Here is a 22,872-nt window from a genome sequence, read left to right as displayed (position 1 = left end):
ACAGGATTTAGGCGAGGCATCCGCTCATTCGATAATCGTTAACTTGCGTCAAAGTCCTTTAAACATTTACGTTTCTTGCATTGTCCTGTCTTGTCAATTGTCAGTAAAATTGGCTTCTGAGAATAAAATTATTAAGTGTAATTTTATATCTGGAAGACATTAAAACAAAATTATTTCAAAGTAGATACAAAAAATTAATAACAATAATAATAACAAATTATTTTATTAAAAATTCATTCTAGCGCTTAGCAATAAGATCAGCCGGATGTACAGAGCACCCGTGAGAGCAAAGAGAAAGGATGACACAAACCACCGTACCTACTAACAACCTCCAGGGAAGAGGATTCGTCCCGAATTACAGCAAGTTAGAGAGAACGATACTTTTTGCGGTGGTCTTGGGTCTTGGTCCAACGATCAGCTTTACATCGTGCATTCAGGTTCGTGAGACAGTTCACCTTTGGTGAGTACATCCTTATATATTATATACATATATGTGTTCATTCTTCCCAAAAATACATTCAACCCTTTTTCTTCATCATCTTTATACACCTTCTTAGTTTTATCCTCCTTAGACTCGGGCTTGTATGGCACAAAAGCCTTAAGTCCAGTCATCAGATAGCATAACACCAAAAGTCTTCTGATGCGAAACATATACATATATAGATAATAAGACCCCGCGGTTGAAATTCAATCGGGCATAACCTACACACCCCTGATACCCTGTTACAGAAATCAATCCAATCCAAATCTCACCACCAAATTGTGGTTTTTTGATTCCTCTTTTTTACTAAAATTTATCCTTAAAAATATTTCTATTAATTTTTTTTTTTTTTAAACATTATATTGCTTTGAAATATTTTGTATCGCGTCTAACTTAAAACAATTCAAAATCACTAATTATTATCTATATTATCAAGAGAATAAGCAAAATTTTGTGGCCAGTGTATTTATCTGATAAAATGGGTTTTTATGGTTAAATTTGGTATCGTTGAAAAAGTCTTGATCTGGAGTTGTGCCTTTTCAAGCCTTCATATCATTCTCACCAATAGTCAATTTATGATGATAAGTATTTAGGTTGCATTCGAAAATGCTCTATCTCTAGATACATAATTAAGAAATGACCTTGTATCTCGTGAACTATTGACATTTTTAAAGATATAAGCTCATCTCGATGTTAGACTCATCAAGAGCTTTCATTTGAATATCCACATCAATTTTTCATATATTTATATATATTATATATATGTATATATGAAAAATATATCAAAATGCATGTGGGTACTCAAATGAAAGCTCTTGATGGGTGTAACATCGGGATGAGATTATATATTTAAAAACGTCAATAGTTAAGAAAGGACAGTGCAATTTAACAAATATCTTATGAAATATTTACATTTTTAAAGATATAAGCTCACCCCGACATTACACTCATCGAGACCTTTCATTTAAGTACCCACATCAATTTTTCATATATTTATATATATTATATATATGTATATATGAAAAATATATAAAAAATGCATGTGGGTACTCAAATGGAAACTCTTGATGAGTGTAACATCGGGATGAGCTTATATCTTTGAAAACGTCAATATTTAAGAAAGTACAGGGCATTTTAATAAATGTCTTGTGAACTATTGACATTCTTAAAGATATAAGCTCACTCCGGCATTACATTCATCGAGACCTTTCATTTGAGTACCCACATCAATTTTTCATATATTTTATATATTTATATATATATGTGTCGGAAAAGCATTATTAGGGGCGTTAGTACAGTCCATTGGATTTGTTTATTCAATTATTTATTAATTTAGAATAATTAAAATATACGCTAACTTGTATAAACAATACTACGATTAATTATCCAAATATAATTAATATACAAGGTAAAAGCGCTGGGGAATGAGACCGAGAATGAATCCAGGGTCAGCAGGATATATTCGATGTCTTTACTTGATCAATGCTCAACGAGCACTACTCGTCTCAGTAAATAATTATTAAATATTCTATGCTTTACAATTTTGCTTAAAACTAACAGACAAACTAAAATATTGGGAATTTCCCTATCTCTAGGAAAACCCAGCTCGATATTATCTCCGACACGGCCAACCTGACGATCACACGTCCTCGGGTGCATATCTAAATATTTTATTACAAGCCATGTCATTTTTTTTTTTTTTTTTTTTTTTTTTAAGATATAACTTTTCTTTGTTCAGAGGCTAATTCAAGTGACAAAAACTTTCGATTATCAAATCAAAATAAAATTAGTTTTCTTGAGGATGCCTTTTCAAAATTTCTATGATTGTCTATTCCAGTGATAACATGCAAGCTATATTCACTACCACCCCAGGTATAGACCCTTAGCACTCACAATGGTCTGCAACTGTATACTTCATACAGCAAAACTGTGTATCCACATAGTAATCCAACTATGTACACCTCAAGCCCCCGCCACATTGTCAACCACGTATGACACATGTAGTGCAGCTTACAACATCTCTGGCCCCCGCCATCTCACCAGCTGGCCTTCGCGCCCTGACAATTTTGATAAACAAAATTGATTCAAACTACCCTGAGTTTGCAGTTGCGACTACAGACTGGCGCAGATAGTGCGGCCAACAGATTTCTTTTGTCCCCGCCACTTCACCAACTGGCCTGTCATACCCTAGCCAAATCACTCTAGATTTGCTTGTACGACCTACAGCTTGGAGCAAGTGGTGCGACCTCAAGAAAAATCTTTTCTTATCGCCACCACATCATCTACTGCCCATCATGCTCTGGCCAAACCAACCTTGATTTGCCATTGTGATCTACAGCCTGATGCAAGTGATGCGACTTTCAACAACTACCATTAGTGCCTAGTATTTCCCCGGTGGTTTCTGACTCTGTCTCCGAGTACTTCTGAGAAACTTCATGCTCATCGCTTTCATGATCATCTAATAAATCCAATTCAATAGGAATATGGAATTCAGGCATTTTTCTTAAGTTTTCATGACAATATTTATATGTTCTATTACCCGTTAAAGACTTTAAGGTATAACAATTACCGTCGAGAATTTCGATCACCACGAATGGACCTCTGAACTTCGGATCAAGCTTTGTTTGGTGTCTTTCTTCATTTTTAATTAATACAAATCTCCTACTTTAAATCGAACTATCTTTACTTTATTTTTATCAAATCTAAACTTATCATATTTTTCATTAACTTCTATGGTATCAATCGCTTTTTGTCGTACGTCAGAGATATCAATTTCTTTATCGTCTTGATCAAATATCATACCAAAAGGTCTAACTACTCTGCCAATTAGCAATTCTAACGGACTAGCTTTAGTAACTCGATTAGTAGTAAAATTAATTGCTAATTGAATTTCGTTTACAACTGCTTGCCAAGAGTTTCCACTCGTTTCGGCTGCAGTAAACATACTTTTTAGGGTACTCATTACGCATTCTACCTGGCCATTAGCCTGACTTGAACCCGTAGCTACAAGATGTAATTTTGAGTTTTATGAGGTGCAATACTCAGGTGAAATTCTTTACTTGTGAAACATCTACCTTGATCTGCAGTTATACGGGTCGGTGGGCCAAACAATGATATAGCATTTTTCAGAGCCTTAATAGTATTGACACTATCTATTTTTCGAGTATGGTATAATAAAACAAATTTAGTAAAAGCATCTATCAACACGACAACGTACTCTTTTGAATCGTTTTTACCCGTTAATTTACCTGTGATATCCATGTGCACTGTATGCCAAGGGATGCTGGTCTTAAGAATAGGATGAAGCCCTGCTTGTACTTTGCCTTGAGCTTGACTTGGAAACTTTACAGGTATAACAGTTATCAATGAATTTACGAACATACTTCGTAATTCCTTCAAACTAATAGTACTCGCAAACCTTGTCAAGTGTTTTCTCCCATCCTAAATGCATAATTGACTCGTGCACATGATTTATTACCGACCACCTAAAAGCACATGGAACAATAGGTAAACATAATGCTTTACCTCGCCTATGGATTTTTCGGTGGAATAATCCCTGCCGTACTTCATAGGTTTTAACAAGATCGGACGCGATTTCATCATTTTATAAATCAATTATTATCTTACTAATTTCTGGGTCGCGCCGCTGCTCAACAAGGAGCCAATGATTGGAAATTTCCGTCAAATTTATGCGTTCCTGTAAAATTTTATCTGAATTGCTACGCAATTGTTCCGTAATAGAATTACGCGAAAAGAAATCAGCGTGAGCCATTCGTTTACCTTCTCTATACACGATATCGAATTTAAAAATCTGTAAGAAATCCCACCAACGGTGAACCCTTGGTGTTAAGTCAGCCTTTTCCTGAGAAGCTTTTAACGAATTACAATCCGTAATTACTAGGAACAGTCGGCCATGCAAATAATAGCGGAAAACTTTACTCCGTTAAATACAACTAGAGTCTCTATTCATATGAATGATATCGCGGCTCAGCTGAACTAGTAGCTTTGCTATAATACTCGATAACTCTATTTGAACCATTAAATTTTTGCATTAATATAACCCCATAGCCTTCAGAGCTAGCATCTGTATGCAACTCTATAGGAAAGTTCGGATTGAAGATCAATAGTACATGCTCACTAGTCAATACAGAGATTACTTTCTGACGGATATTTTCATGTACCTCAGTCCATTCAATATTTCTTTTGCTACCTGAAGTCAGAGGGTATAAGGGTTTCGTTACCTGTGGGTTTTGAGAAACGAGTATTTCGAAAAATGAACAAAGAATACGGATTTAATGAAAATAACAACTAATTTTTGAAGTCTGTCTAACGCTTTCTCGATAGTTGAAGCTATAATCATAATACCATCCATATACACAATGACGTATGTATACGAAAATTATCCGAGGGATCTTACAACAGCGCGTTAAAAGATAGACGGTGCGTTCTTTAAGCCAAATGACATGGTCAAATATTCATATTTTCTATCAGACGTTACGAACACCGTTTGTTCAATCGATTCTGTCTCAACAGAGACTTGGTGGAATCTGCTAGCTATGTCTCAGCACGTGAAATATTTTACATTAGAATTTCGAGCTATCTGATCAGCAATAAGGGGTAATAAAAATTTATCGTTAATTGTATTATCATTTAATGAATGATAATCAACATATAGATGATCCAAAACATCTTACTTTTTAACCAATAATATAGGGCTTGCAAAAGATGAACGGTTGGTACTTATAACATTTGCTTTCAATAAATCATCTACTCTTTCTTTTACTACCTGCCTTTCCTCAATACTAAGATAATACGGTCGCCCTTGTACAGTTACATTAGGGTCAACTAAACGTATTTTAAGTACCCCAGTATTAACACAAGTACTTGGAAACCCCTGAATAAATGAATCTGTATATTCTTTTAAGATCAAAATAAGTTTCTCTTTATCATCTCTAATTACGTCAGTATCAATATCATTAAAATGTATTTTACTAACCTGATTACTTTTAGATAAGTTAAATTATTTGAAGTTATATTTACATCAAATCCTTGCCCAAGAATTTTACGACTAATAAATATGTCACATTTTAAATAATCATGTGCAATAGTATGAAAAAGTATCTTTAACTTATGGCTTTTTATAGTTATGTCAAACAAAATTTGTATAGTACAGTTCACGCTAACATTTCCAATACCCTTCAGAATTGTTAAATTATTTTTCCTTTTTCCTGCGATCCTAGTCGCAATACTTTCTTTAACCAATGAGCATTCCGCTCCTGAATTAAACCAAAATGAAAACGACTCACCACGATGTATTACAAAACCTGGCAGAGTTGTCACGGTGCGGGAATTGATTCGCCACTCAATAGATCCCTTGAAAAGCGTCGATTGCTGCAATAATTAATGAACTGTCTCCCAGAAGACGTTCCACCAAACACACATTCACTGTCGCACACCAAGTAAACGAATCCGCGTTTGAATTTCCCGGGTTAAATTTCGGTAGTGAAATACTACGATTCAGTGACGCCGGTTTTGTGATAGCCTTCATTAGCTTCACAAGACTTTTGTTTTGCATTTCCAAAAATAGTTTTAAATTGCTCAGAAGAGAATGCAGCAAATGATTCTGATCCCACTTCTGATGTCGGAAAAGCATTATTAGGGGCGTTAGTACAGTCCATTGGATTTGTTTTTTCAATTATTTATTAATTTAGAATAATTAAAATATACGCTAACTTGTATAAACAATACTACGATTAATTATCCAAATATAATTAATATACAAGGTAAAAGCGCTGGGGAATGAGACCGAGAACGAATCCGGGGTCAGCAGGATATATTCGATGTCTTTACTTGATCAATGCTCAACGAGCACTACTCGTCTCAGTACCCTAAGTACTTCTTCTCTCAAAAATATTTCGACAGCCCTCATTGTCTGTCGATATCTTTAACTGTATACTTATTACTTCTATCTTGTGACCTCGGCTACGTTTGGTGACCATTGTCACTCCGGACTCAAGCCCATCGCCATAACCATAAAAATTATAATCGGATTAAGTTATAAATAATTATTAAATATTCTATGCTTTACAATTTTGCTTAAAACTAACAGACAAACTAAAATATTGGGAATTTCCCTATCTCTAGGAAAACCCAGCTCGATATTATCTCCGACATATGTATACATGAAAAATATATGAAAATGCATGTGGGTACTCAAATGAAAGCTCTTGATGACTGTAACATCGGGATTAGCTTATATCTTTAACAATCTCAATAGTTAAAAAAGTACTGTTCAATTTAACAAAATTTATTATTTAATAAAGCAAAATTTCATTTATTTATAGTTTACAAGTCACGGCAGTCACATAGTGACTGCAAGATTACTAGTTATCATTAATCTTATAATAGCTGGTATAAAATTTTTTATTTGTACCTTTAAGATGAACATCATGCTTACTGTAATTTTCACACCGAATGATTTACACCCCAACGGTGCCGTAAATTTTTTACAGCGTATGTAGCTTTTAATTTTTGAATCAAGTAACCGCAGAATAAGCTGCTGTCTGCCAGCACATTATATTATATAGCCTTTTTTTTTAGTTGCCTGCAAAAACTATTGTGCCAACTCGTAAGAATAATTACAATATTAAGAAAATCTTAGTTAAATTGTTATCATAAAAATAGTAAAGTTTAAATAACTTTGAATAATTCTAGACAAAAACATCAAACTATTGTTGCCGCAAGACTTTGGCTCGCGGCATGAGGTCTTATGATATATTACAGTGTATATATAGTATATTACAACTCGTTAGACTTAGATAAAATATCGTTAACCATCAAAGGTGCTTCGGTAGTCCACATCCGAGATTTAAAAAATTTATATCAGCTACTTTGCTGCTAAAATCAGCCGCTTAATTATACAGAGTATTAAAGACTTAGTCTTAAAGTATAATTTATAGTTAAAGATGATTATTATTATTATTATTATGATAATAATTGTTGTTATTATTGTAAGTAAAAAGATCGAGATGAGATGAGATGAGATGAAATATTTGTTCGACGAGTTCATTAGACTAACTGATAGGGTTATTGTGTTATTGTGTTAGTAAAGCCGGCTTGCTCATGTTTTCGTACTCAGTGTCCCTGCTACCTGTATTCCGCCTCGTTATTTATCACACAGCAGCCAGTAGCAACTGAATTACGACTCACAGTTTCTCTTTCTTTATTTACTTTTTTTACATGTCAAATTCTTTTTCTTCGCTCTGGGCGTATTTGTATGTTACATTCAGGAGTTTTCGCTTCGTTTTATTCCTCCTATACCGTCCTCGCCGTCGTTATTATACACATATATTAATATTATAATACTCCGAGTCAACCGGGATTATGCTCGTGATAAATGATCACTAAATGATAATTACTGCCTAATATCCACGATAAATTTTACACTCGTACAATAACCAGCGTATGGTAGCTAAAATTTAATAAAAAAAAAATTAAAAACATTATTTTTTAACCTCAAAATTGACATACAATTTACTTGATTTTAAAAAAGGAATTTTGAACTAAATTATTTAGAATTTTTTTTAATATAAAACATTTGCAATTATTTCAAATAATTTTCTTGGTTTAAAATTCTTTCTTTTAAATCAAGTTAATTTTTTTTATGCACATAATTTTAAAATAATTAAATTTAAATAAATAAATTCTTAGTAATTGTTTAAATTACTTTTAATCATTTAAGGCTGGCAATGGCCTGGTCGGCTCGGTGCTCGCTTTTCGAAACAGTGGGACCCGGGTTCGATCCCAGCACGCATCAATATTTTTCAGTGATTATAATTAAAAATATGTGCGTTACGTTACGTTGCCAGCCTCTGGAAGTGGCAGAGATAGCCGGGCGGCACACGTCTGACTTTGGGCGATCACACATTTAAGCAACAACTTGAATGGGTGACCGCTCTAGTCAACGTTGGCTAGCGCTAGGGATCTCTGCACACTAGGAGAGGGGCCTAATGCTCCAGTGGTCGATAAAGAAGAGTTTCTTATCAATCACTGTAGACTTAGCCCAGCTCCCAGACTGTACTATCATGGGTTTTCTCTGTGGTTTCCCCATGATTCTGTTCCAACAGCCTGAGAAGGTAAGGTTCAGGGTGAATACGGTACAGAAAGCACAAGTCGGTCCACAGCCGCAAAAATTAAAAGTAGAAATGAAGCGTCGGGTGGGACTCGCTAAGGTCCAATATGAGAAATAGAAAAAGCGTAGAGCTAGGAGAAAAAGAGGAATCAGCCTTGTAAAAACCGAGAGGCGTACAAGTAAAGCATGATAATAATAAAATAATACTTTTAATCATTTAAAAAAATATTTTTTATTCTATTTTACGGCAGTTTTACGATAATAATTATAAAAATTTGTAAAAATAAATTTTTCAATTATTTTTAAAGCTTTAAATGTTAAAAAAATATAAACCTAGAATTTTTATCCTTATTTTACTTTTAAAAAAAATAATTGAAAGAAAAAAACTTGAAAAATGTTAATTTTTTTAAATTTCATCCGAAAAAATTTTTTTTTATTGAAAAATTGACATTTTTTTTAATTATTCTATTTTTTGATGAACTAAAAAGAATATAAAATTCTAAATATTATTTTTATGAACTGAAATCTTATAGACCGCGAAACTAAACAACAATAAAATTCTTTTATCAGCGTATCATAATAATTAATAAAAACTGCATGAGGTTATTTACAGGCAGGTTAACTTTTTTTGATTATATTTAAATTAGATGCATAAATTTTATTCCAACGTCACAATTATTGTCACACTCACGCGGTGAATAAATAAATAATGGTGATAAAAAAAAATTTAAACGCGTGACAAGATACACAGAAGACGCTCAACTTGAAGAAAAGAAGTATACAAATGTGTGTATACATTGAAATATATTTTTAGAAACCACTCGAGTTAGTGTGTTGTGAGTTTGCAACTCTTGAGGAATAATAAGACACGAACTGCGAAGAGCGGAGAGCGAAGAGTATAATATAAGCATAAAAAGTACAAAAGCTAAAGTAAAAAGATAAAAAATGAATTATATTAAATTTGTTGGACATGATATCAGGCAGCGAAGCTAAAGCTGAAGGTGTCCGTCGAGTTGTACCCATGCAAACAAACTTTTGGAACGGCAAATAGCGATACACTGCCACAAAATGCCACATAACTGTCGACTGGTTAATAAATCATTTTGTTCTCACTACGCGGTTCCTCGTAAATAACCCGCTAAACAATACCCGTCAGAGTAAAACAATAATATATTTCTTGATGTCTATGTGACAGTTTAAAGAAACTCGCTATCATCATACTGAAATAGGCTCCATTAATTTGGTATGCTAAGTTAAATATTTTATAGCCAAATTCCTCATAAAAATAACTATAAATTTAAAAACCGGAGTTCAATAAATTTTTAGCTTCTTCTGGTGCAGGACTTTGATAATTTTTATTTAGTTTTTATTGTTTAATGTAAATTTATTTTGGATCTACAAGTTTATTTCGAGCCGAAGGTTAATTACTCGCGAGGAATATGCGATTATTAACAAATAAAATATTTATTACTAGTTAATAAAATTTTTTATAACAAAATTAACAATTCTATTACGGTTTTGTTATTGAAATTTTATTGTGAAATCCCGAAAAGATTTATTGCAAATAGATTTTGGTGGTTAATATAATTTTATTCTGAATAATAACATAAAAATTGGAATTACTAATGATTTTTGTGGTAACACTGTGAAAAATCGCTTAGAATTTTTAATCCGCATTCACAGTAGCTGGAACTTCCGGAAGCTTTAATCCGGTCTGGATTTAGTACATAATTTTAGAATATGAATAGATTCTTTACAAATCTATTATACAACTTTACTAAATGGCGATCTATAAAAAATTTCAATCGCATTCAAATACTTATTACTTATTAAACACCAAATTTATGTTTCCTCAATTGAAATTAAAATATTTCAACAAGTTTTACAAAACTAAAAATTCCTACAATTTTTTAAATGGTATAAATTATTATAATAATAAATAGAATTACGGGTATTTCAAATAAATAATTTTTAATTTTTCATAATTTATTTTTAGTAAACTTTTATTATATTTTACTAATTATTAATAATAAAAATTATTTATTAATTCTTGTATTTTTCAGAGCTTAATACAATTATAATATAATTATAATCAATTATAATTATTTTTTAGCTCAATTTTTCATCAAAATCCATTAAAACTTAATCCAAAAACTGTAACGACACAGTAAAAAATTTTTATGTTAAATATTTAACACTTTTTTGTGTTGATTTAACAGAACAAATGTTAAATTTACACATAAAAGTGTTAAATATTTAACAAAAAAGTCTTTAACACTAAGTTTTTTGACGTAATGACGCAAAATTTTTTACTGTATAAATTTCAACTCACCTGGCCTAATTTTCAAAAAAAAAATCTGGAAAACGGTTGACCCTAAAGGCCATCCCTGCAACTTCCCGCCAATTCCATACCTAAACGCTTGAAATTGCACTTATGACGTTTCTGAGCTCTTCGAGCTCAAAAATACAATTTGTGTGTTATTTTGAGCTCTCCGAGCTCAAAGAAATAGCTTTCGTATGCTTTTGAGCTCTTCGAGCTTAAAAGGCTGATAGAAGTTTAATAAAACAGTATTTTTTGAATTTTCAAACTGCAATAATTTCTAAATGAATGAATCGATTTTCACAAGGTTGGCAGTATTCCACGCATTTTTTCAGAATCTATGATAAACTTTTGAACACAAACTGATCAAACCGAAAATCTTAGAGAAATTTGAAAAATTCAGTTTTTCCGAATTTTTTCGACAACGATAACTCACGAACCAATCAACCAATTTTCATGTTCTTGGTGGCGATCGACGTAATTTTTTGGGCTCTAATAATTATTTTATTTCGTCAAAAATGATCCAAAAAGAAATCTCGAAGTTATGTGAAAAAATTAGGAAAACGGTTGACCCTAAAGGCCATCCCTGCAACTTCCCGCTACCTCCATTCCTAAGTGCTCAACAATTCACTTATTTTTTAAGCTCTTCGAGCTCAAAAATATAATTTTTGTGTAATTTTGAGCTCTCCGAGCTCAAATAAATCGCCTTTCTGTGCTTTTGAGCTCTTCGAGGTCAAAAGGCTAATGCCAGTTTTATAGAACACTATTTTTTGAATTTTCAAACCACAATAACTTTTGAATGAATTAACCAATTTTCTCGCGATTGACGGCATTCAACGCAGTTTTTTGAGTTCTTTGAAAAATCTTTAAGCGTGAACTGGTCAGACTAAAAATTTCATAGAAATTCTGAAAAAAAACATTTTTTCCAATTTTTTTCGACCACGATATCTCACGAACAAATCAACCGATTTTGACTGGGCTGGTGGCAATCGACGTGGTTTTTTGAGGTTAAGAGCTGATTAGTTATTTGGAATTGATCGGTTGAGCCGTTTAAAAGATATTTAAAAAAAACGAATTTTTGGAAATTTTATTTTTTAGATTTCTCAAAATTGATCGACTCAAATTCTGTAAATTAGTATCAGAATTCTAGGGGCAAAGGAACTCTTTAGAACGCCACTTATTTCGATCGAATTGGATGATCCGTTCAAAAGTTATGAGAGATTCACGTACATACACACACACATACATACATACATACATACATACAGACACGGTGACATAATCGCGGAAATAGTCAGGAACGCTTCCTAGGACCTCAAAACGTCGAGATCTGATGAAAACTCGATTTTCGAAAAACGGGGTGAAAACAATAACTTCCCGATTTTTGAAAATTTTCAATTTTCTTAGCGGGAAGTTAAAAAACACTTTTTTCGAAATTTTTCGTTTTCAATAACTCTCGAACGAATCAACCGATTTTGATGGGACTGGTGGCAATCGCCGTGTTTTTTCAAGCTTAAGAGCTGATTAGTTTTTGGAATTGATCAGTGAAGCCGTTTAGAAAGTTATTCCAAAAAAACGATTTTTTGAAAATTTTATTTTTGAGATTTCTCAAAATCAAGCGAACCGAATCGATTCAAATTTTCACGAAATTTAATGGCAATGATACTCTTTGGATTGCCACCTATTTCGATCCGATCGGCCGAGCCGTTCAAAAGTTATAAGAGGTTTACACACACACACACACACACACAGCCGCACGGACACCATCGCGGAAATAGTCAGGGAAGCTTCCTGTGACCTTAAAACGTCGAGATCTGATAAAAACTCGATTTTCGCAAAATGGGGTGAAACCAATAACTTCCCGATTTTAGAAAATTTTCATTTTTCTTAGCGGGAAGCTAAAAATTCCCTCGAAAATAAAATAATTATTCAAATTTATTCAAACAAAACTATCCAGTCGTTGATTGAATTAATATTTGTAAAATAAATTGATCGTGAGGATCACAGGTAGTTAATATAAAAAATTTTATTATTATTGGTTGGTAGCTGAAGTATCATCATAAAATTAGCTTAAATTATTTTATTATTTTATTGAAATTACCAGCAGTAAGATATAAGTATGATATAGGTAGCCATTGCTGTGAAATATATGGGATATTCCACGCATCAGCTGCTTCTTTTCCATCCTATAATCGCTTGTGGTGCATCGTAACGTAATTAGCCATACACGTACATAATACCACACCGCTGGCGAGCACCCCCATGTCTAATTTCGGTCGCAATCGAGCCAACTATACATCTGTAGCATATTTACGCGATCGGGGGCGGCAACGTTTGTGATGAAAACGGCAACTTAAATAAAAAAAAACACCATGTATGTATATAGACCCCCATGGAGTGTCGATTGTATCCAGGTGGTTCGGTACGTTACAAATGCCATCCTCGTTCTAATCGACTTCCATTGGAGTATTATGTAGTCGTTGTCTCTATACTGTCTCTACTCAGCTGCCGTCTAATTTTCGAAAACTACGCGCATAGTATGTATAATAATACTACGCCGGGATTACACCGTGGCAAGCGCGTGCCGCCGATTTCGCGTGTACGTGTGGCGACACAAGTTACAGCTCGTTGCTCACATGAGTGCTAATGTGTGTGATATCATCAACGATAACAGTCCCACTCTATTTTATCGCGGTATATATCTATATAGATTTTTAAAACTAAATGTTGAATAATTGCTCACTGTACTGTATATTTACTGGCTTTTTAATTTTTATATGCGCGTTTTTGTCAAAGAAAAAATATATAATAATTATATTAATTTTTATTAATTTAAATTATGCTCAATATTAATTAATTTTTAAAAAATTAAAAATATTTCTTTGAATAATTAAATAATTAATATGAATTTAATTTTTACATCCGCGTTTTGATCAAAGAAAAAATATATAATAATTATATTCATTTTTAATAATTAAAACTGCTCAATATCAATTAATTTTTAAAAAATTAAAAATATTTCTTTGAATAATTAATATGAATTTAAATTCGATTCAGAAAAATTTTAATTAATACTAAACTTAAAACTACTAATTAAAATTAAATAATAAGAGTCAATAATTTTTTTTTTACATTTATTCAATATTTAAAGAAAATTTATACAAAAAGTAGAGAAAATTAATGACTAGATTGGACAATAAATTCTACAGAAAAAAATAAAAATATTAATAATTATACACAATAGCCGACATTGAGAAAATCTTAGATATTTCCCAACACTTAATAAGTTGATTGTTATTAATTGATCGGTTAATTAGTCTTTGGAGGCGCTGTATTGTTGTTCCGTTAAAGAATCAACTTTTTTCAGGCTTCTGACGGATTTAGCGAGACAATTATTTTTAATTATAATAAGAATAAATTTAACAGAAAATAGATAATACATTATAGAAATAGAGCAGTCTCTGATTATTTAAAAAAATCCATTTAAACCTCCACTAATCACAATAATTATTTACACCTTATGTGAGCTAATATAATTATAATTATGCACAAAACATATTTGTCAATAAACTATTTGATTAGGTCGAATTACATTACAGTAATTATATATATATATATTTATAAAGATATAGAGATAGAAATAAATATATAATATGTTAAGGAAGATACTTTTCACGTTAAATAAAATGAAAAATTTAGGATCACGTTAATTAACGATTAATACCACCGCAACAAAGTTGCTATCGTTAATTATTCTCTGATGCTTATCGTTAGTATTAAATAGTAACTGTAATTATTATAATCTAATAAAAATCTTAATCTTGATTGCGAGGTTAATTTGTTGTCTTCTGAGGCTCTTGCTTCTTTATCATCTGGTTCGGGTCCACTGAAGATACTAGTGATTTTTTAGTTACGTCACAGCTTTTTCGTGATCTCCAGTAATCTGTAATAGAAAAAAAAAAAATTTATTAGTGATCTATATTATTAAGAAAATAAGGAAAGTTTTGTGGCCAGTGTATTTATTTAATAAAATGGGTTTTTATGGTTAAATTTAGTATCGTTGGACAAGTCTTGACCTGAAGTTGTGCCTTTTCATGGTCTCATATCATTCTCACTTAAAAGTCAATTTATGATGATAAGTATTTAGCCTGCATTCGAAAATGCTCTATTCCTAGCTACATAATTAAGAAATCACCTTGTATCTCGTGAACTATTGACATTTTTGAAGATATTAGCTCATCCCGATGTTACACTCATTGAGACCTTTCATTTGAGTACCCACATCAATTTTTCATATATTTATGAATATCATATATATGTATATATGAAAAATATATCAAAAATGCATGTGGGTACTCAAATGAAAGCTCTGGATGAGTATAACATCAGGATGAGCTTATATCTTTAAAAAAGTCAATAGTTAAAAAGTTACAGTGCAATTTAACAAATATCTTGTGAACTATTGATATTTTTAAAAATATAAGCTCATCTTGATGTTACACTCATCGAGACCTTTCATTTGAGTACCTACATCAATTTTTCATATATTTTATATATTTATATATATTATATATATGTATTTATGGAAAATATATAAAAAATGCAAGTGGGTACTCAAATGAAAGCTCTTGATGAGTGTAACATCGGGATGAGCTTATATCCTTAAAAACCTCAATAGTTAAAAAAGTACTGTTCAATTTAACAAAATTCATTATTTAATAAAACAAAATTTTATTTATTTATAGTTCATAAGTCACGGCAGTCACATAGTGACTGCAAGGTTGCTAGTTTATATTAAAATCAAAATTAAATTTTATAAATTAATTCCAAATTTCACAAGTTTAGATATGAATAACGTTATTAATAAATAACAAGATTTATTGAAGGTTTTAAAAGAATTTAAATTGATAGAAAAAAAAATTTCCATTACAATAAAATCTAAATGCAGACTGTAACCAAAGGCCAGGTCGATCTTTGGTACAAAGTCCCTTTATCCTTCATCAGAATCGTACCCTTGTTGGTCAGGTATGGCACCTGAGTCTTTTCCTACATACTACCCTCCAGACTTTACTTGTGTATAAATATATAAAATAGTATGTGTGTACTCTACTGTATTGAGGACAATCTTCTCTACTTTGCTCGCAAGGGGCCCGGTAGATTACTCTTCACTCCAGGCGAGACGCGACCCCGGTTTTGCTCGCCAGACGACAGGTGAGAAAGTTCAATCCGCCTACACAATTCTCGTTTCTTTTATTCTATTCGTACGGAGCTAAACTGAGCACATGAAATATAAAGGAGCGCAAAAAATCATAAACATTCTAAAGTACCTGAGGGTACGATGTATGAATGTAAATATGAATATGTATGTGTTTATTTATATATTATGTGTGTAAGAGTAGTTTTAACCATATGTCTCCAGAAAGTGATTTCTTATTTAATGCTTATGGTTTGGACTCTCACCCCCCGTGCGCATACCAAATTACCTTGTTTATAATATTAGTTTTTAAAAGTTAAATATTTCCCTGGCATGCGGTTAAATAACGAAATCTCCTCCAGGGATACACATCTGTTTCAGCTGCATTTAATGCTATAACCGCAGACTTTCCAACGATCATTTCTTATTATCCTTTTCTACCTGTGCAAATCTTTGGATTTACTTTCTTCATAGAGTTCAAGCTTTGTATTATTTTTTTTTATTTTAAACCTATTTTGATATTTAAAATTTTTTTTCATCATTTTAAATTATTTTTGTTTGGAAATTGTAAAAAGTTCAAGTTTGAATTAAAAAAAAAATCTTGTAATTTTTTTTTTAATTTCAAATTTATTAAAGTAGATGTTAACATTAAAATTTTTTAGTCTCGAAAAATTGACAATTTTTCCAGACGAAAAAAATTAAAAATTCTTTGAATTAAAATAAAAATCAATTATTTCATCTGTTAGATATTTTATAAAACCAAAAAGTTTTTCAATAAAAAATTTGATGAATATCTGGCACACTTCAAAAATCATAAAGAATCTTTAGAAAAAATACTCAATGATTCACAAAACGAAAAAAATGTCAAAGATGTATCACAAGATAAAAAAATAATCTTAAGTTTGAAGAATAATCTCAAACAAGTACCCAGCATCTGATTTTTGACATAAGAAGTGCATCCTAACAAAGAAAGAAAAGAAAAGATGGCACATAAAGAAAGACTTGAATAAAATTTATCTGCCCGGATTATAAATGACGGTTAAGAAAATTTTCATGACTTGGTCGTTAAATTGAAATGAATTGAGAGGCGCATAACGCAACAAAGAAGCCCCTGCATAGTAATAATTTTATCAATAAAATAAAATGAGTGCGGATAGAATAAGAAAAATCAGGAATAGAGCAAACGACTTTTCTTTTTTCTTTTCTACGTAACTTGCCCAATGCAACAACGTAAAATAGCAGCACAAGGAACATCAACAACAACAACAACAACAACAACAACAAGAACAAAGTCTCCTCGAACTGGAGGTAGTTTAAAAACCAGTAAAGTCTTATTCTTTACTGGAGTTTTTCTCCGGGGCATAGTTTTTTCTCCCCTGTTTCTTCTCACGATTGAATGGCAGGAGCTGGATTTTACGACCCCGTACCTGAACAGATCGGCAACAAATACTGAGGCGATGCATCGGTAGATTTTTTCTCATTTTTTAGAACCGTCAACGTAAGAATAACGTATATAGATATTTATTATTATGGAAGAATATCTCTTAGAAGTGAAGGACAAAGAAACGTGTTGTCGGTGGAGAAGAACCAAGAGTCTTCCGGATGATTCGTTGCGGTCGATGACCGTTCGTGAGACTCGACTTGCATTATTCTCTTTACTCATATTATATTATATTATATATTACTCTAGTTGCCCTGCAGCAACTAAATTTCAGCCGCTGGCTCTTTCTTCAGTTAAAATAATTTTTATTCATTTTTTCTCCAGTGAATCCGTAGCAAAACGTGTAATTTAATTTGTATCCTCCGCGATAATTGAAACAATTAGCAGGGTAATAAATGAACGCGATTTTTTCTCCGCATCTTAACAATGACTCAACACTTGAGAGTAAAAAATCAAAAGGTTCTCTTTACTATAATTACTTTTTAATGGTGAGAATTTAAAAATGCAAATAGATGTTATCCCTCTGGATTGCATTAGCAGTAGGCAAAAGGAAATGTCAATACCCATCAAGAGTAACCCTTTTCAGGAGGAATTACCAAGAAGACTGACCATTAGTTCTCCCTCGTACGTTTTAACTTTAATAATGGAAATAGTTAAGTTACAAGCGGCCTTTCCGAGGACGGGGACACTTTCTTGATGGCTGCCTCCTGAGAATCGCATTCAGCATAACTGCCGAGCTATTGCGTGTAACAGACTTAATTGTGGGAAAAATACACATATCAGTTGTACATATTAATACATACATACAATAATAATGATTATAACAATAACAACACTCGTAAAAAGTTAAATGAAGACCCTTAGCATGATTTTATGGAGTTTAAAACAGGTGTCGCAAAAGGGCTAGCTCCGTATCGGTTCGCTGGTTTTTCCCGGGGATTCCCCCGGTTATAATCTTATATATTTCAACAAACATCTATTTATCTGCTGTGTACTTTATACTTCTATCCCAATAATAAAGATGTTGATGTGAAGACGCATATTTCCGGCTGATAAATCTAATGCAATTCTTCAAATTAATATTTTAAATTTTATTAATTTTTATAAACAAAAAAAAATCATTGACTCGATGGTAAAATTTTTAAATTTCTAAAAATAATCTTCAAGATCTCTTCTAATCAATTTTCACTGCTATCTAATTTTTCCATTAACCATAAGCAGTAAAAGGCTCAACTCCCTTAATAAATCTAAAGATACGGCGTATTATCTTGTATTAACAGCAGGTATTAAATGAAATATAAGGGCAGCGCAAAGAAAATATCCTGAACTTTGAGACCGGTACCCTCGAAATATTTGTAGTCTCGCCATTTTGTAAACCAAAACTCTCTTTTACGTTAACAAACACGACCCTTTCTGTATTTACCAGCGATTATTAACGATAAGAAATATAAGATATGATCACGAGAGACACGTTGAGATATAACACCATTCTCACGATTTATTTAACGAAAGACAAGGCCATTTACTACTACAATGTATAACGATCATATATGTATATCTTTTGTTGTGTCTTACAGTTGCTGTTGCTATGTAAGAAAGAATTTATTAAGTAATGACGACAAGGATTATTATACATATATATCTATAGATATGTACGTGTATATGAAATTGTGATGGTTTTATGGGGGCTTTGTAAGGTTTAAAAAAACGTCCTATCGAGTCTCTTCTCTTCTCTTGGTCACGGATGAGTTAAGAAGGATTCGAAGAACGCGATCTCTAATTCCGAGCGATGTAAAAAATGTAGTAGTGTATATATGATTCACCCGAGTCCTTTCAGGATTTCTTATTTCGTTTTTTTATATTATACATTGTATTAATACATACTACCTCGGTTCGTATGTGTTAAAAAAATTTACGTGATTATATATGTGAGAGTGAGTGTACGGATAAAAAACTAGGTAGTAAGGCCATGGCTCATGACTCATATGACCCAACTCTGATTCACCGGCACGGTAACAAGTCTAGACTCGTCCTCTTTAGTCCTCCCGAATTCTTTTTTAATTTTTGACTCATATGTGCTCAATATGCTGTATATTTTTTTTTTTTTTTTTTTTTTTTTAATATTGAGCGATAGTATTTTTATTTATAGTTTATAGTGTATTAATTCAAGACAGCCAATTTTAAAATTCAAACGCTATCTGTCCGATCTTATAGCCATAAATATAAGCAGAAGACGTGTCGTGCTTTTCTAGTTATACTGCGCACTTAACGATTATGGAGTGAAGATAGATATAGTGGTATAAGGGATATATGGATGTATAATATTATAGCCGAATAAAAAACATCATATTATATTGTAGAATTATATAAGTTGGTTGATATCGAGAATAAAAATGATTCGTAGTCGAGTCGAGGCGTAAAACTAGAAGCCGAGTGGATGTGGAAGATCCAGAATAATAATGCTAAGGGTCCTAGATATGTGTATAATAAGAATGATGGACAAAGAGCCCATACATTTTGAGATTCAGAAGAGAATATAATATAATGTAAGGAGAAGAAGAAAGTAAATAAGAAACGAGTTTAGGCCACGCGCCTTTAAGCATCTTTCTAGAAGAGTTGTCAATTTTAAGCGCTTTTTTGCTGGTTTTATAAAATATTACTGGAGGAATTTGGAGTTAATTGGATCAATTATTTGTATCGTAAGATAGTTAATGAGAAAGTAAAAATTTTTAATTTTTTAGCGTTTGATAAATTTATTTTTTTTTTTAAATTTTGGAAATCTATATTGAAAGTATTGAATTTTTTAATATGGAAAAATACGATCAATTCAAAAGTAGTCAATTAACTTTAGATGTAAATATTTTTTTATTTTAGAAAATGAAAAATTTTGAGATTTATTTTAAAAGTGTTGAATTTTCGAACAATATTAAAAATTAATTGAATATAGTAAAATTTTTAAAAACTTGAATTAATTTTTTATGTTATTAAAGCTCACAAAAAATGAATTTTTTTTTCTTTTTTAAATAAAAATTAATTTTTAAAAACTATTAAAAGTATCAATTTTTATAAATAACAATTTCCAATATTTTTAATAATTTAAAAATTTTTATGACGTACTTATATCATTTTAATTAATTAACTTTCTAAAAACTAAAAAATCATCCTGACACAAAAAATTTTTAACCGCCCATATTTTAATTTTAATAAAAAAATAACTTCTTGGCGTCTAATATTCAGGAATAATATTAAATATTTTTAATATTATCATTAAATAAAATTTTAATAAAAAAATTCCACCAAAACACAGGTCTTATTTAAAAAATATTTAACCAAAATTAATTGACAAAATTACACCAAACAACCGAACTAAAAATACGTCCAAACAGCTATTTATATCAAGTGTAATAATAACTAAAAAACTAACAGGCGTATCGACGCTCGACGCGTCTAGTTTTCCCGCCAAAAGTAACAACGTGGCACATGGTGACGCTTATGAATACCGCAGATTTTTCCACATCCACGCCGCCCAATCTTAAAACTCTTTTGCTTCTGTTATCGAGCCAATTGATATTTTTATTCGGCAAAAGCAATCATAATTAATTTATTCACCACCATTGCAAAATATCCGATCAAAAAAAAAAAAATAAAGTAAATGCTAATTGATATCACACAAGTGAAAGATACCAATTCGCCGGCAATTGTATCAATATTAATATTAACATTAACATTAATTAAAAAAAAAAATAATTTACCGTGAATACATGTTTGTCTGGAGTAAGGCGAGCTCCGATTTTTTCGTGGAGACCGCTCGAATTTTCTTTGAACATTTTCCTTGTCCTCCTGACAAGGATCAATGCCCCATCTCCGCTCAAACTTGCTCCTCTCCATATCAAGACTCTCCTGAAGAAGCTCCACCGAGTCCTTGGGATTTGGAGATCCGAACAAGCAGCGTGGGACGTGTGATTGCATCCTTGAGGTCAGCATATTCCCGAAATGCAATTCGCGGCAAAATGGTGCGGCCAACATATCACTTACTTTCACCGTGATAAAATAGCGAGTTATCAATTAATAATAAATTTATATTTATATTTTTATTATTAAAATTAATATTACAAAACTTAATTTTAAATTTCAAAAATGAATAAAATTTAAAATAACAAATCGGATGAAACTTTAACAGAAACTCGAACAAAACTTGGATTTGAACTAAAATTTTTTAGAAATAGAAATAGATAAAACTTGGATTATCTTCACTCGAAGACAGTCCGACTCGGTCTGGCTGATGGCGTTCTACGACGGTTAAGACCAAGTACGCTCCAAACCACGAGGTCTTCCCCACTTTGTTCTCCACCAAGTTTGAATTTTATTGGAGCGCCGAAAGTTGCGCAGTGAAATTGGCGGGAACGCTGACCAACGTTGTTAATCATTCAGTTTAAATAAACTGTACACATATGTACAGTATAAACACAAGCACAGACATTTTCGGAGTGGAGCACAGGTATACCATTTTGTTGGAAGGGGAAGACTATAGTGGTCCGGGGACCAGAGAAGGAAGGTTCGATGTAAATTCAAAGGCATCGAGAATGATGAACAGCAAAATGAAATGTAAAAAGTCTCTTGTATGTGATCTCTGGATAAATGTGTGTGTGAAGAGCTGGAGGGTATGGACGGACGAAGGGAGGGAAGAAGCTACGTTTGCAGTGAATTTATTATAATTCACTAATACCAACTCTACGTACACTTTGTACTAGAATAACGAGTAAAGTAGAATAAAAAATTCGAGTAAGATGCATGTCTTTGCTTCTCCCATCGGTATTAATCTGGTGAATGGTGGGTAGTAGTTACACTTCTCGGGTCACCTTCTTTCTTCACTTTTTACTTGGCTTCTCTGCCCCAATGCAGTGTAATGCTAAGTAAAGAGCTTCTTGCACCCCAAGATAGGAAAAGGAATAAATATAAACGATTATTCAGTGTATGTTACATTAGTCACCTGAATAAAGGCTCAACGGTTTCGTTTCTTCTGTATGTTGTATTATGTATGTATATTATATATATAGGCTTGGAGAAAATGTTCCACTACTAAATCATAAGACGTCATAGTACGTCTTTTGGCTCCACTCCTATCCTGAGTAGACAAAAAACCGACACGAGTATATGAAGAGAGATTTATGACGCCTGTGCTTGTTTTGGCGGGAAATTATTCTTGGATGTGATCATTCGCGGCTTTTTTAGGATAAAGAGTTTTATTTATTATGATTTTATGAACAAATAATTGTGAAAAAAATTTTACATGTCAGAATTTTAA

At 32.0% G+C, this 22,872-nt stretch overlaps 2 protein-coding genes across 3 annotated transcripts in view; one reads left to right on the top strand and one right to left on the bottom strand.

Annotated features, from left to right (window-relative positions):
- LOC123261973 (TBC1 domain family member 19) overlaps positions 1–22,872 on the top strand; it is a 134,184-nt gene that overhangs the window by 17,403 nt on the left and 93,909 nt on the right. The window contains exon 3 of one of the 2 annotated variants that reach the window (XM_044723917.1): positions 243–437. The gene's annotated coding sequence lies outside the window, so the exon portion shown is untranslated. Of the gene's footprint in view, positions 1–242; positions 461–22,872 lie in introns of both variants that reach the window. The other variant, XM_044723916.1, reaches the window with a different exon arrangement.
- LOC123261978 lies at positions 14,155–21,847 on the bottom strand. The gene is made up of 2 exons (XM_044723926.1): positions 21,320–21,847; positions 14,155–14,875 (listed from the first exon to the last, which is right to left on the bottom strand). The coding sequence occupies exons 1-2, from the start codon at positions 21,591–21,593 to the stop codon at positions 14,766–14,768; spliced, it is 384 nt and encodes a 127-aa protein (XP_044579861.1). The 5' UTR covers positions 21,594–21,847; the 3' UTR covers positions 14,155–14,765.

This window comes from Cotesia glomerata, linkage group LG3 (genome assembly GCF_020080835.1).
Source record: "Cotesia glomerata isolate CgM1 linkage group LG3, MPM_Cglom_v2.3, whole genome shotgun sequence".
NCBI classification, from domain to species: Eukaryota; Metazoa; Arthropoda; class Insecta; order Hymenoptera; family Braconidae; genus Cotesia; species Cotesia glomerata.
This window is presented reverse-complemented; position numbering and strand designations above follow the sequence as displayed.